This window comes from Platalea leucorodia, assembly GCF_965183815.1.
Source record: "Platalea leucorodia genome assembly, chromosome: 22".
Classification (NCBI taxonomy): Eukaryota; Metazoa; Chordata; class Aves; order Pelecaniformes; family Threskiornithidae; genus Platalea; species Platalea leucorodia.
In genome coordinates this window covers 76865-91288 of record NC_138844.1, presented here as the reverse complement: position 1 = coordinate 91288, position 14424 = coordinate 76865, and the positions used below count along the sequence as shown (strand labels likewise).

Below are 14424 nucleotides of genomic sequence, written 5' to 3'. Positions count from 1 at the left end.
GGGAATTCTCCACTGAATTATTTATTCTAGTCATCCTCTTTGAGTCAACAGAAAGGAGCAGGTACCTCCAGCATGTAATTCATCACATCTTTAAGTAGATACTGTAGACTGATCATGCATTGCTCTGCAAAGGCAGAAAAAGAGTGCATGTGACTAGCTCAGATCTAGATGCCTACATGACATAAGTCAACAAGATGAGATCAGGCACATGAATATTTTGTAAAATGTAATTTGGTGGTGTTGGCAGGGACCTTATCAAGAGGGATACACAGTAAAGCTGTGTTGTGAACGAGCTGTATCTTTATAAACCTTTCTAAAATATACAGCTTGTTTTTAGCTTATGAATTTCCTATCATCAAACTAAGAATATAGTTTTCCTTGATCATTTATCCCTTGGTCACTCCTTTCTGAACAGCTGGTTGCTTAAATATGACACTGGGACTGGTGTAGTTTGCTTCCAGTTCTGCTCTGGCCTGGATGGAGCCTAGCTATTTCTCTTCCGTTGGGTACTGCACGATCATAAATGTGTGCTTATTTCATATTTTTATGTTATTTTCTGGAGAAATCTATGTCATTGCTAAATGAAAAGAGGGATGGAAAGGATCACAGCTTGGTATGACCAGGTAAAAATCGATACCATATTGTTTTTATTGATTTTTTTTTGGAGATATATCAGAAAAGGAACCATCCATGTACATTTTACTCTTATTCTTGAATACCTTTTACTTACTGCAACCACAGGAAAAGTCCCTAAATTTCTCCACTCCTCTCTAGGCTTTAAATTGTGGGTTTGAGTGTTATCTTGTGTTTTCTTCATTCCTGTGTTTCCTGTGTATATTTGATTGATTTTTGCCTGCCCAAGAGTTTCTGACTATGCTGTAATTTTAAATAGTTGCTAGATAATTTGAATTAACTGTTTCATTCTACAGGTCTGCTTGGGGTTCACCATCACAAACAGGGAGAATTGATTGTGATTTCATTGGGCTGGACTTATAATTGTGTTTAACACCAGTTGACTGGGAATGTTTTGATTCTAGAATGAACTTCATACAGCTGATAATTCTATTCTAAGGGCACTTGTTTTTGGTTAAACTCTGAGGAGACTTTAATCTAGTTGTTTCCAGACTTCTTTTAACAAAGGGACTCTGATTGTTTGGGTGCATAATAATAAGCTAGAAATGTTAAGGTCTATAAATTTCTTTAAAGATGAAGATTATTTATTTATTAGTAACTTGTACTGCTCTGGGCCCTAATGCTGGAACAGGCTGAACCAAAGAAGTCCCATGTCCATGCTGGAATGTGGCTGTGTCTGGAAGGAGAAACTATACACATTTAGAAATGCCTAAGGATAAGGAGTTCCGCCATAGCACAAAAAAGTGGGATGGTATTGTGGAAGCCTCTGAACTACTTTCAGGGGACAAAGAGGATTATTCAATAAAGTTAACTTTAGTGATATTAATTTACTTAGGCTTATTCTAGTCAATAGAAATAAAAGTGTTCTGTAAAGAACCCTAATTTAGCCATTTTGCATGTAGAGAGGCTTGGACTGACCACCAGCTAGACTAGCTTCACTAAGAGCAAGTTAACTCTTGAGAATATCCCCCAGAGTGTATTTAAAAAAAAGAAAAAATCAGTACTAGATAAACTTCGGACTATGCAGGGACAGATGATACCACCAGATTCTTTCATTCTTCCTTTATCTGAAAGTAGCAGTGCTGAGATTTAGAGCTATGGTAAATACTAAATTAAGTCATATGTGAAATTGTTTGTTGTTTTCTCCATGATAGGTAACTTCCCCAGAACTCACTTCTCAGCCCATGAAGTTGCACATTTATCTTTCAAAATGTATATACACAAGGTATCTATTTTTTCTCTGTGTGGTTCCATTCTCCTCTAAACAATTAAGAGATCTTTTTTGCTTATAAAAGAAATCGGCATTCCAAGAAATATTTCCAGGTATTCTTAACGGCACTGTTTTTACTAACATTGTTATCATGGATTTTTGTCTATACTGAGGGCAAACATGCTGCATGATCTGCCCTGTAGCTCCTGTAGTTCTCATGAACACTCTGGCCTTGTCCTTAGTCCATGGAAGAAAAACAGACCTAGAGCTAGTCCTTCAAAATCCTGAAGTCACAGTCATGGCTGAAGTCTCATGCAAGAAGAAATTACTATCTAAAAAAAAAAAAAAAAGGAAAATAATCATTTCATAAGATTAATATTAATCCTATAGTCTGTACGCACTTCTGATACAGAATTTATTATTAATAATGAAAAAAGCCCAATGAATCATATGTCTTTATTTTTCCAGGTGTATAGGCTGTATATTGCATATTGCCAGCCAACTGATTAACATGGAGAATGCAAGCAGTGTGAAGGAATTCATTCTCATGGGCCTCTCAAGGAATCAAGGAGTGCAGAAAATATGTTTTGTGATGTTTCTGTTCTTCTATATGATTATTGTGGCAGGAAATCTGCTAATTGTTATCACTGTAATTAGCAGTCAATGTCTGAATTCCCCCATGTACTTTTTCCTTTCCTACCTGTCCTTTGTAGATATCTGTTACTCTTCTGTCACAGCTCCCAAAATGATTGCAGACTTCCTTGTTGAAAATAAAACCATCTCCTTTGTGGGTTGCATAGCACAGCTCTTTGGGGTACATTGGCTGCACTGAGATCTTCATCCTCACAGTGATGGCCTACGATCGCTACACAGCCATCTGCAGGCCTCTCCACTACACCACCCTCATGACCAGGCGTGTGTGCAGCCAGATGGTGATTGGCTCATGGGTGGGAGGCTTTGTGCATTCCATGGTGCAGACTGTCCTAACCTCTTGTCTCCCGTTCTGTGGCCCCAATAAAATCGACCACTACTTCTGTGATGTACACTCCCTGCTACAACTGGCCTGTACCAACACCTATGCCGTGGGCGTCATTGTTGTTGCCAACAGTGGAATGATAGCTTTGAGCTGTTTCTTCATCCTAGTTGTGTCCTACATTGTCATCCTGGTTTCTTTGAAAAGTCAAACGTCTGAAGGGCAGCACAAGGCCCTCTCCACCTGTGGGTCTCACATCACTGTGGTGATTCTGTTCTTTGGGCCGTGCACATTCACCTACATACGCCCGTCCAGCAATCTGTCAGAGGACAAAAGTGTGGCAGTGTTTTACACTGTCATCACACCCATGTTGAACCCACTTATCTACACACTGAGAAATGAGGAGGTGAAGAGTGCCATGAAAAAAATGTGGAGTAGAAAAGTGGGAAGTGAGAAAGGAGAGGTGTAGAACTGCAGTAACTTTTCCAAAGGATCAGCGGAGATCACATATATCTTACTATAAGTCCTTTTTTGAAAAGCTTGCTTTTGGCTCCTCTTGTAATTAGGAACATCCCTTTCTACTTTCTTTTTAGCTAGCACAGGCCCAGTCCCAGGGCTCCTTAGCACTACTGAAGGAAACAAATAAATACTATAAAAGATATTTTAAATATTGTCCAGATAGAGCATCCCATTAGTTAGCATTCTCCCAGGTATAAACTTTTAGACAAACTCATCTGCTCTGTAATCCATTTATCTGGGAAAGAGAAGACTATGGTCACCTGCTGCTGGAAGCAATCATAGCAAGGAGGCCCCTTTCTCTTGCAATAAATGCCTTTTTATGAGAACCACATTGTGGTGTTTTGAATCCATGGGTTAGCAATTAAAATCCTAATACTTGGTGCTAGTTGGTTCATTTGCAAGTAACAGGAGAGAAAGTTCTTCTGCAGCTGAGTGCAAAAGAAGAAACTTGCCTAGTGCCATTCAAAAGTAACTGAAGCACTTTACATTTTATTTCTTCACTTACGTTCCTTTTAAATGGCTACACCTCTGTTACACCTTAACATGGCTTAAGTAAGATTCAAGGTTACAAGGTGTTCCCAGCCCAAGTTGGGCCTTATAACTTAATATTTATTTATGTATTTAATGCTTTAGGGTCTCACTTCTAAGTGGTGAGTGCTGCTGGGCTACAGCTGGACCATAGTTTATAGAAGTCCCTGGAAACAACATTAGGTTCCTCTACCTGTTGGCAAGAATTCTTATAAAAGCTTAATACTTGGACTAAAGAATGGCTTCTGTGTTTTGTATTGTCTAAGTAAAAATATCTGGTAAACAGTGAAAATCAACCACAAACCTTTCTAAAGTTTTGAAATAATTACCTGTTTTCCTTCTTGTTTCAAATTTCTACAGACAGGATGTCCAAGGGATAAGTCTATAGCACAGTTACAGTATTTACTTATGCTGCCAACATGCAATAGCAAGAACAAGCTAAGAAATAAGAATGTTTATGAGAAATTTTACCTTAGCATAGAAATCAGAATTTATATAAATGACCTGTGTAAGAGACATCTTTATTCCAAGAATATTTGATTACAAAGGTAAGCTGAATAAAAAATTTGCAAATGACTAACTGCAATGTTAATTTGAAACATACATGCTCCCAGAGGAAACACAAAGCCAAACGTAACTAGTCAGCCAGCTAACAAGCAAACCCACACACAATGCAACGTAGTCTAGATGACCACACTCTAGCATCACCCTTCAGCAACTACCCTAAAAGCCATCAATTTTTAGCTCCTCATTAGTGATTTCTAACAAAGAAATCTTAATATGCCTCTGGGATTTAATTACTCTGGATAGTCCTGTGCTTCTGCTGTGTGATTCACTTTAAATATTTCTGCCACCACTTCCTCATCTTGTGAGAGAGAGTTATTCTTGCAGATCCTCTTGGAAATTATTTTTTGCAGAATGAGAAATGGAAATAGACTCAGTCTTATTTCAACCTCTGCACTTTTCAGAATTGGTAAAGATGCATATTGCTCTCATGACATCTAAGCAACAACTTGCAGCTGAGACATGCTGATGAAACCACCTAACAAGGTGTCGTGGTTTAACCCCAGCCAGCAACTAAGCACCACGCAGCCGCTCGCTCACTCCCCACCAGTGGGATGGGGGAGAGAATCGGAAGAGTAAAAGTGAGAAAACTCATGGGTTGAGATGAAGACAGTTTAATAGGGAAAGCAAAAGCTGCACGCACAAGCAAAGCAAAGCAAGGAATTCATTCACTACTTCCCAGTGGCAGGCAGGTGTTCAGCCACCCCCAGGAAAGCAGGGCTCCATCACGCGTAACGGTTACTTGGGAAGACAAACGCCATCACTCCGAACGTCCCCCCCTTCCTTCTTCTTCCCCCAGCTTATATACTGAGCATGACGTCATATGGTATGGAATAGCCCTTTGGCCAGTCTGGGTCAGCTGTCCTAGCTATGCTCCCTCCCAGCTTCTTGTGCCCCTGGCAGAGCACAAGAAGCTAAAAAGTCCTTGACTAGTGTAAACTCTACTCAGCAAGAACCAAAACATCAGTGTCTTATCAACATTATTCTCATCCTAAATCCAAAACACAGCACTCTACCAGCTACTAAGAAGAAAATTAACTCTATCCCAGCTGAAACCAGGACAGTATCCACCCCTTATTCCATACCATTTACGTCATGCTCAGGTCCCACATTATCCAATACATCCTCATTAACCACCACCCCACTTATTCTATGGACCACTCCTGTAAAATGTCTGTAAAATGTCCATAAACATCCACAAATGTCCACATAATGTCCATTGAGTTCATTTAGTCCATGACTTTGGGCTCCATCGGTGATGGTGATCACACAGGACAGGAGAGGTGGTGTGTCGCATGGAGTTTTTGGGCACCAAAGCCAGCTCATGTCGGGTCACTGCTGCACTTGCACTGCTTCTTGTAAGGCTTCTCCTCCATTTGTTCAGGTGGTTCCTGCTATGGTAATTCCTATAACATGCAACTCAGACCATGGGTTACAACAATTTAAAGGTATTTCCATTACAATCTCCACCCCTGGCCACTTTGGGCCAGGATTAACATTGCAATGAACTCCTCCCCTTGCTCCTAGCCTGGCTAGCAACAAGGGGTTCCTGCTACAGTAATTCCCATAACATGCAACTCAAATCCTGGGTTACAACAATTTAAAGGTATTTCCATTACAATCTCCACCCCTGGCCCCTTTGGACCAGACCATTGGGCTTAACACTGCAATGGACTCCTCCCCTTGCCCCTGCTTCGGCTTGGACTTATCCACAGACTGTAGTCCCTTAGGGGTTTACCTGCTCCAAGTGGAGCCTTGTCTATGAGCCACAGTCTCTCCAGGGGTATACCTGCTGTGGCATGGATTTATCCACAGCCACAGTCACTTAGAGGTGCACCTGTTCCCACATGACCTTCTCCATGGGCCACAATGCTTTCAGAGATATACTTGCTCCAGCGTGGCCTTGCCCGCAGCCACAGTCTCTTCAGAAGTAAACTTGCTCCACCATGGCCTTACCCATGGCCACACGCTTTGAGGTGCTCCAGCATGACCTCATGCACAGCCAGTGATGCTTCAAGGTGTACCTGCTGCAGCACAGACTTATCCACAGCCACAGATACTTCGAGGTGTACCTTCTCCAGCGTGGACTTATCCTTGGGCCACAATCCCTTCAAGAGGTATACCTGCTGCGGCACAGACATAACCATGGCCACAGACTCTTCGAGACATACCTGCTCTGGTATGGGCTTATCCACGTCCACAGGTGCTTCGGGGTGTCCTGCTCCCACATGGACTCATCCACAGGTCACAGTCCCTTTGACTTGAGTTCACACTGGAGTTCCAGCCTGTCCAGTACAGCAGCACAGAAACAGCAGCGATGCCCTGGCCATCTGCCAGCCCAGGGCATGGCTGTTGTTGTTATCAAAATGTTCCCAGGCACAGCACAGTAAGATGATAAGCAGTTCAGCAAGTAGCAAAAGCAAAAAGCAGCCACTAACAAGCACTATACTCTAATATACAGTAAGGCAAGCAAGCCCCGTGGCAAGCACAAAAGCCTGCCGTGTAATATCTAAACAGCACTAACAGCTATAAATTCAATCTAGCACATTCCAATTAAATCTGTCATTATCTCGAACCCTTCGAGCCCCACGTTGGGCACCAAAAAGGACTGTCGTGGTTTAACCCCAGCCAGCAACTAAGCACCACGCAGCCGCTCGCTCACTCCCCACCAGTGGGATGGGGGAGAGAATCGGAAGAGTAAAAGTGAGAAAACTCATGGGTTGAGATGAAGACAGTTTAATAGGGAAAGCAAAAGCTGCACGCACAAGCAAAGCAAAGCAAGGAATTCATTCACTACTTCCCAGTGGCAGGCAGGTGTTCAGCCACCCCCAGGAAAGCAGGGCTCCATCACGCGTAACGGTTACTTGGGAAGACAAACGCCATCACTCCGAACGTCCCCCCCTTCCTTCTTCTTCCCCCAGCTTATATACTGAGCATGACGTCATATGGTATGGAATAGCCCTTTGGCCAGTCTGGGTCAGCTGTCCTAGCTATGCTCCCTCCCAGCTTCTTGTGCCCCTGGCAGAGCACAAGAAGCTAAAAAGTCCTTGACTAGTGTAAACTCTACTCAGCAAGAACCAAAACATCAGTGTCTTATCAACATTATTCTCATCCTAAATCCAAAACACAGCACTCTACCAGCTACTAAGAAGAAAATTAACTCTATCCCAGCTGAAACCAGGACACAAGGTCAGAGGAGGTCATCAGAGTAGCAAGCGAACTCTTGGAGATTGGCAAATATGAACTGTGTAAGTTTTTTTATTTTGTTCCTTTGCATTGTTTAAGCATGACTGTGAAATCCTGCCTCTGATAATAGGAATTTACGTGAGTGACTTTTGTGAGGTCCATTTTATGAACTGGAAAAAAAAAACAATTACATTTTTTTGAGCTTTATTTTAGTTGGTGTTTTAGTTGCTATTTTTCCCAGTTATATGCTGTTTCTAGAAAGATCCATCAAAAGGATGTTGTCAGTGTTACAGAGAGAAGGACTCAAGAACTGGTGACAGCACTTCCCACATGCTCAGTCTTACATTGTCCCCTCAACTGTACACATAAACAGTTGTCTTAACACACACACTTTGGTCATCTGCAAAGTGCTTTCTGTCTGCATAACGAGGGGTGTGGAGGTAGAGATGAAGACACAAAAGAGCATTTTTTCTGCTGCCCAAATTGGGGAGTAGCCAGTGGGTGAGACAGAGACCTCAAGGTGAAAGAACTGAGTGACCTGTGATTGTTGAACAGGATTCAGACCCCAAAGGACTTGCCAGTATCATAGACAAGGTCGTGCCTCTTTCTTAATGCATAAATTGTACATTAGTGATACCCATGTGCTGGGTAATGGGTACTAATGTTGCAAAGGTGAATTCATGGGTGTTTGTGAGTAAAGGAGAGTCATCAGTAGTGCATTCATTACCCCAGTATCACTACAAATTTGTTTATGAGGCGTTCCCTCTCAGTCCAGGACTTGGGTGAGGTATACAACCCCCTACTAACACATCATTAATGCAAATTAGCTCCAAATTAACTCATCCACATACTGTCAGAAAAGTGACCCAAGGAAACACTGGACAGCTCCTTCTGTGACTGAGCTTATACAGTCTATCACAGTCAGAGAAATAATCAGCAGTAATTCTGTTGCATTCCCTTAGAGGGCTTAAAAGGAAAGTACATTCGCTGATGATCGTGCACCTTCCTCAGGCTCTGAGTAAAGTGTTGAGGCTTGAATTAGGGCTGTGCTGTTCCTTTTGGTCAACTTTTTATTTCCAAATCTACATTGTAGAGTAAAAGTGGGTCTTAGAGGGACCTTGCAATTAGTTGTCTTTCAGAAAAGGCAAAGGTGAGAACTAGGATTTTAGAGGATATTTCTACCACACTCCTCAAATAAAGAAACGCAGCTTGCTATTTTCATAGAATCATAGAATCATAGAATGCTTTGGGATGGAAGGGACCTTTAAAGGTCATCTAGTCCATCCCCCCTGCGATTGGCAGGGACATCTTCAACCAGATCAGGTTGCTCAGAGCCCCATCCAGCCTGTCCTTGAATGTTGCCAAGGATGGGACATCTACCACCTCTCTGGGCAACCCGGTCCAGTGTTTCACCACCCTCATTGTAAAAAATTTCTTCCTTATATCTAGTCTGAATCTACCCTCTTTTAGTTTAAAACCATTAGCCCTTGTCCTATTGCAACAGGCCCTGCTGAAAAGTCTGTCCCCATCTTTCTTGTAAGCCCCCTTTAAGTATTGAAAGGCCGCAATAAGGTCTCCCTGCAGCCTTCTCTTCTCCAGGCTGAACAACCCCAGCTCTTTCAGCCTTTCCTCATAGCAGAGGTATTCCATCCCCCTGATGATTTTTGTGGCCCTCCTCTGGACGCACTCCAACAGGTCCATATCTTTCCTGTACTGAGGACCCCAGAGCTGGATGCAGTACTCCAGGTCAGGTCTCACCAGAGCAGAGTAGAGGGGCAGAATCCCCTCGCTCGCCCTGCTGGCCACGCTGCTTTTGATGCAACCAAGGGTACGGTTGGCTTTCTGGGCTGCGAGAGCACATTGCCGTCTCATGTCCAGCTTTTCATCTACCAGTATCCCCTTCTCTGCAGAGCTGCTCTCAATCTCTTCATTCCCCAGCCTGTATTGATACCAGGGATTGCCCCAACCCAGGTGCAGGACCTTGCACTTGTACCTGTTGAACCTCATGGGGTTCACACAGGCCCATTTCTCCAGCTTGTCCAGGTCTCTCTGGATGGCATCCCATTCTGAGTTGGACATCAGCTGTTATTCCTTGAATGAAAATGGTCAAAAAAAGACATGAAAGAAAATATGCTTAATATTTAATATGCCAATGACTAATATGTATGCGTATTGATAACGTCCTGATTCTAATGCCATAGCAGATGGCTTTTTTTCTATGCTTCAGGTCCTGTTCACATGGCGCCTGTGGAAAACAAAAACAATGTGACAGAGTTCATCCTCCATGGACTCACACAAGATGAGACAGTAGCAAAAGTGTATTTCTCTTTATTCTTAGTCTTCTATGTCACTATTGTACTCAGAAACCTGCTTATCATTATCACTATAAAGACCAGTGAACAGCTGGAATTCCCCATGTACTCCTTTCTGAGCTACTTGCCCTTTGTAGACATCAGCTGCTATACTGTCACAGCTCCCAAGCTCATTTATAACCTTCTTGTTGAGAAGACCATCCCTTTTGTGGGTTGCGTCATTCAACTGTCTGTGGTCCATTTCTTTGGCTGCACTGAGATCTTCCTTCTCACAGTGATGGCATATGATCATTGTATTGCTATATTGTATTGTAAACCAGTTCATTACACAAACATTATGAACAAGCATCTCTGTGGCTGGCTGGTTGCAGCTTCTTGGGTGGGCAGCTTTGTGCACTCCCTGGTGCAGACTCTGCTTACCATTCAGCTACTGTTTTGTGGGCCCAATGAGACTGGCCACCACTATTTCTGTGATGTGCACCCTTTGCTGAAGCTATCCTGCACTGACACCTACATTGTTGGTGCCATTGCGGTGGCCAATAGTGATTTGATTTCCCTGAGCTGTTTTGTTGTTCTTGTTGTGTCCTATGTTGTTGTCTTGGTCTCTTTGAGACATGCTCTTCCGAAGGGTGTCTCAAAGCGCTCTCTACCTGCACCTCCCACATCACTGTTGTAATGCCGTTCTTTTGGCCGTCCATTTTCATCTATATGTACCCTTCTACCACCTTCACAGTGGACAAGATGGTCTCTGTGTTCTATACCATCATCACACCTATGCTCAATCCCTTGATCTACACACTCCTAAATGAAGGTGAAAAGAGGTGAAAAATGCCGTGAAACTGTTGTGGAGCAGAAAAGTGAAGAGAAATGAGAAATGAAGCAATGCAGTGTGTGTTTGTAAGATGATATGAGCTCAAGAAACCATAGGGAGGGAAAGAGAAGAGTCTTCTCAGTAATGTTTGTCTGGTTTTAGCAAGGCACTTCAGAATATTGCTGACACCAAATTCAAGACTTTATGTAACTCTCACCTTTTCATTGGAAATTATTAATCAAAAGCATGTGAAGTCACCTATGAAACCTGAGCTTTGAGGGTAGCAATGTCGCATTCACCTTCAGGCACGTCATAGCTGTTTCTAGGCTTCTCCTGGCCCTAAGAAAGACAACCAAGTATTTTAAGAGGTTGCTCTTTCCTACAAGGTCCTACAAGCTTCACAGAATGGTGTGTCTTTGCATTTCTGCACAAAGTTATGATGGTACCAAGCTTCCAAGACTAAAGAAACCCTTCAGTTAGGCACAGCATTGGCAGCTTTCATTTCACATATTTTTATATGCAAACATGAGGTGTCTACAATTAAGCAAGCTGCTGAAGAGAGTAAGCAACCTTTGGGGAGGATGGGATTAATTTCATGGTAAAATAGGAGCATGAAAGAAGTAGGGGAAACAAGATGACAGGGAAAGATGGCACAGATTGCACTGAAACATCAGCAAGTAAACGAATAAAAATAAATAATATGTAAATATAAAAAATATTCTCCAGGCAGAGCATTCCATTAACTAGAGTGTGAACTTTCAGTCTGACAAATGCCAGCTACTCTGTAATCCCTTCAGCTGAGAAAAGGTGGTCCAAGGCATCTGAAAAATTGATCACTGCCTGCTTCTGGAGTCCCCTTTCTGCTTTCAGTAAATGACTTATTATGAATATCACATTGTCATATGGTGAACCCATGAGTCAGCTATTAAATACCTGATATTAGGTGTTGTTAGGGTCACTTGCTGATGAAGATAACAGGAGGTGAGTCTTCTCCCCTTCCCCTGCCAGTGCAATTGCCAAAAATAATACTATTATTAGTGCTCTAGTCAGTACCAGGATTCGAAGGCTCACCAAGCTAATGGCTAAAATCTTTCCCACTACGGCGAGCCTGAATGTTCTTATTTTTCTGTATTTGGTATTTCCTGGTGAATGTGCTATCATCTGCTTCGGTTTTGTTCTGCTTCCTATCCCTGTTTCCTCAAAACACTCAATCTAAGCTGCCCAATGACAGAAAAAATTAAAACTTGCAATTTAATTCCCAGCTTCAAACCAACCTCATGTACTAGAAACCTAAAATCATGGTTATTCTGGTCTGGATCAACTTCATTTAAAGGAACCCTGCTCCATTACAGGAACAGTATGTCCTTAAAACAGTTGACAGTTCAGTCATTCGCCTTGAGTTCATTAATGATACATGGAAATTAAATGTGGCAGTAAGTCCTTGTTACTTTACAATGGTAGTAAAACTAGAAGTAAAACATCACTACTTGGACAAATAACTTTTATAACTTCTTCATATTTCCAGGCTGAAGAGGAAAAAAAAATAGGCAGCAATGACTGACAGAAGAGGAAGATTTATCTTTCCTAGAGTTGAGGGTGAAAACATAGGTGTCTAGTCATCAACATTTTCTTTCCAGATTTACAGGTTCTTCATGTTACATTGGAAGAGGCTATCCCTTTCACATAATGAAGATGTAGCAGAAATGGCTATAAAAGTCAAGTAATCACATTTCTTCATTTTCCAGAGTGCATGTTTTCAGAGACTGGTTTCTAATCTTTAAAGTTCATGTCCAAAGTAACTATTTTGATCAAGTTTCTAAAGCAAGTGCAGCTTTGATTTGCTGATGAGGTGATATCACCTCTAATTTCTACATTAGATCTATGCTACAGATATCTACTTCTGTTTTTTGTATCAGTGGACTTAAACAGGCTCTTCATGGCTAAGATCCCTCTCTCTACAAGGTAGGTATCAAAAAGGATGTCAGAAAGACAAGGTCTTTGCAGCATTTCTTCCTTTCCATTGATTTGGAGGCACATCTAAAAGCTCCCTAATTCAGCTATCATATCTCTAAGAAAGTATTGTACAAAAGATTTGCTGCCTGAATGTTGGAGAGTCCAGTTCAACAAGTCTGAAGTTAAAAGTGACCCTTTAATGCAGAAACAGAAGTATGAGGGAATGAGTTCAATTTGAACTTGAGCCTTAGTTTGCAGTGGAGCATCACCACTGGCACTATCTTTGGTCTGCTCAAACTTTCCTTTGTCTTGGTGAATGAATGTTCATACTAATTTATATCTCATTTTGATCCAGTCTATTCTGGGGTGACTGCAGTTCCTACTATTGCTACCTGGCCTAGCTCTGCATCTTTCTTCATCTCATACATTTCCTGATGCTGTCTCAATGAGGGGATTAGTGCAATTCTACCTTTTAAAAATTATTATTATTATTATTATTATTATTATTATTATTATTATTATTATTATTATTATTATTATTATTATTATTATTATTGGCTTGGTTTTTTTTCACACAAAGGGCTTCTCAAGTGCTTAGAAGTGTATGATGCAAATTGGTTTGCTGCTGCCCACCACAGGACCCAGTCACCAAAACTCTTTAATAAGGCCCCCAGGTAGGTGCCTGGAGTTTGGTAACAACACAGTTCTCACAAGTCCAGCTCCATTAATGGAAAACTATCTGTTGCCTATGTTTAGTGCTCAGTAGGAGTTTACAGGAGTATTTTTATGTTGTGCTGGGATGGGTTGAGTTTAGGGAGAAAGAATCACAGAATCACAGACTGGTTGATGTTGGAAGACCTCTGGAGGTCATCTGGTCCAACCACCCTGCTCAAGCAGAGTTACCTAGAGCCTGTTAGCCAGAACTGTGTCTAGATATTTCTCTAATATCTCTAAGGAGGGAGACTGCAGAACCTCTCTGGGCAACCTGCTCCAGTGCTCAGTCACCCTCACAGTGAAAAAGTGTTTCCTTATGCTCAGAGGAAACCTCCTGTGTTTCAGCTTGTGGCCACTACCTCTTGTCGCGGCACTGAGCATCACTAAAAAGAGCCTGGCTCTGTCCTCTTTGCACCCTCCCTTCAGGTATTTATACACATGGATAAGATCCCATCAGGCCCTTCTTTTCTCCAGGATAAACAGTCCCAGCTCACCAGGCTTTCCTCATATATGAGGTGTGCCAGTCCTTTAATCATCTCAGTAGCCCTTTAATGGACTCTCTCCAGCATGTCCATGTCTCTCTTATACTAGGGAGCCCAGAACTACACAAAGCACTCCAGATGAGGCCTCACCAGCACTGAATAAATGAGAAGGATCATCTCTCTCAACCTGCTGACAATACTTTGTCTAATACAGCTGAGGATACCACTCACCTTCTTTGCAGCAAGGGCACATTTCTGACTCATGTATAACTTGGTGTCCAATAGGACCCCCAGGTCCTTCTCTGCAAAGCTGCTTTCCAGCTGGGTTGCCTCCAGCATATATTTGTGCATAGGTTTATTCCTCCGCAGGTGCAGGACTTTGCACTTCCGCTTATTGAACTTCATGAAGTTACTGTCAGGACATTTCTCCACCCTGCTGAGATCCCTCTGGATGGCAGCACAACCCTCTGATGTATCAGCCACTCCTCCCAGTGTGGTGTCATCTGCAAACTTGCTGACGGTACACTCTACCCCATCAT

At 42.2% G+C, this 14424-nt stretch overlaps 2 protein-coding genes across 2 annotated transcripts; both read left to right on the top strand.

The window, feature by feature from the left end:
• Nucleotides 1-2354: 2354 nt before the first annotated feature.
• LOC309600084 (olfactory receptor 4S2-like) lies at nt 2355-3285 on the top strand (the record flags this gene model as incomplete). The annotated part of the gene is given in 2 exon segments (XM_082332153.1): nt 2355-2662; nt 2664-3285. Coding segments are annotated over 2 exon segments (930 nt in total).
• Nucleotides 3286-9851: 6566 nt separating this feature from the next.
• Nucleotides 9852-10803, top strand: LOC309600003 (olfactory receptor 4S2-like; the record flags this gene model as incomplete). The annotated part of the gene is given in 3 exon segments (XM_082331993.1): nt 9852-10539; nt 10542-10741; nt 10744-10803. Coding segments are annotated over 3 exon segments (948 nt in total).
• Between the last annotated feature and the right edge of the window lie 3621 nt (nt 10804-14424).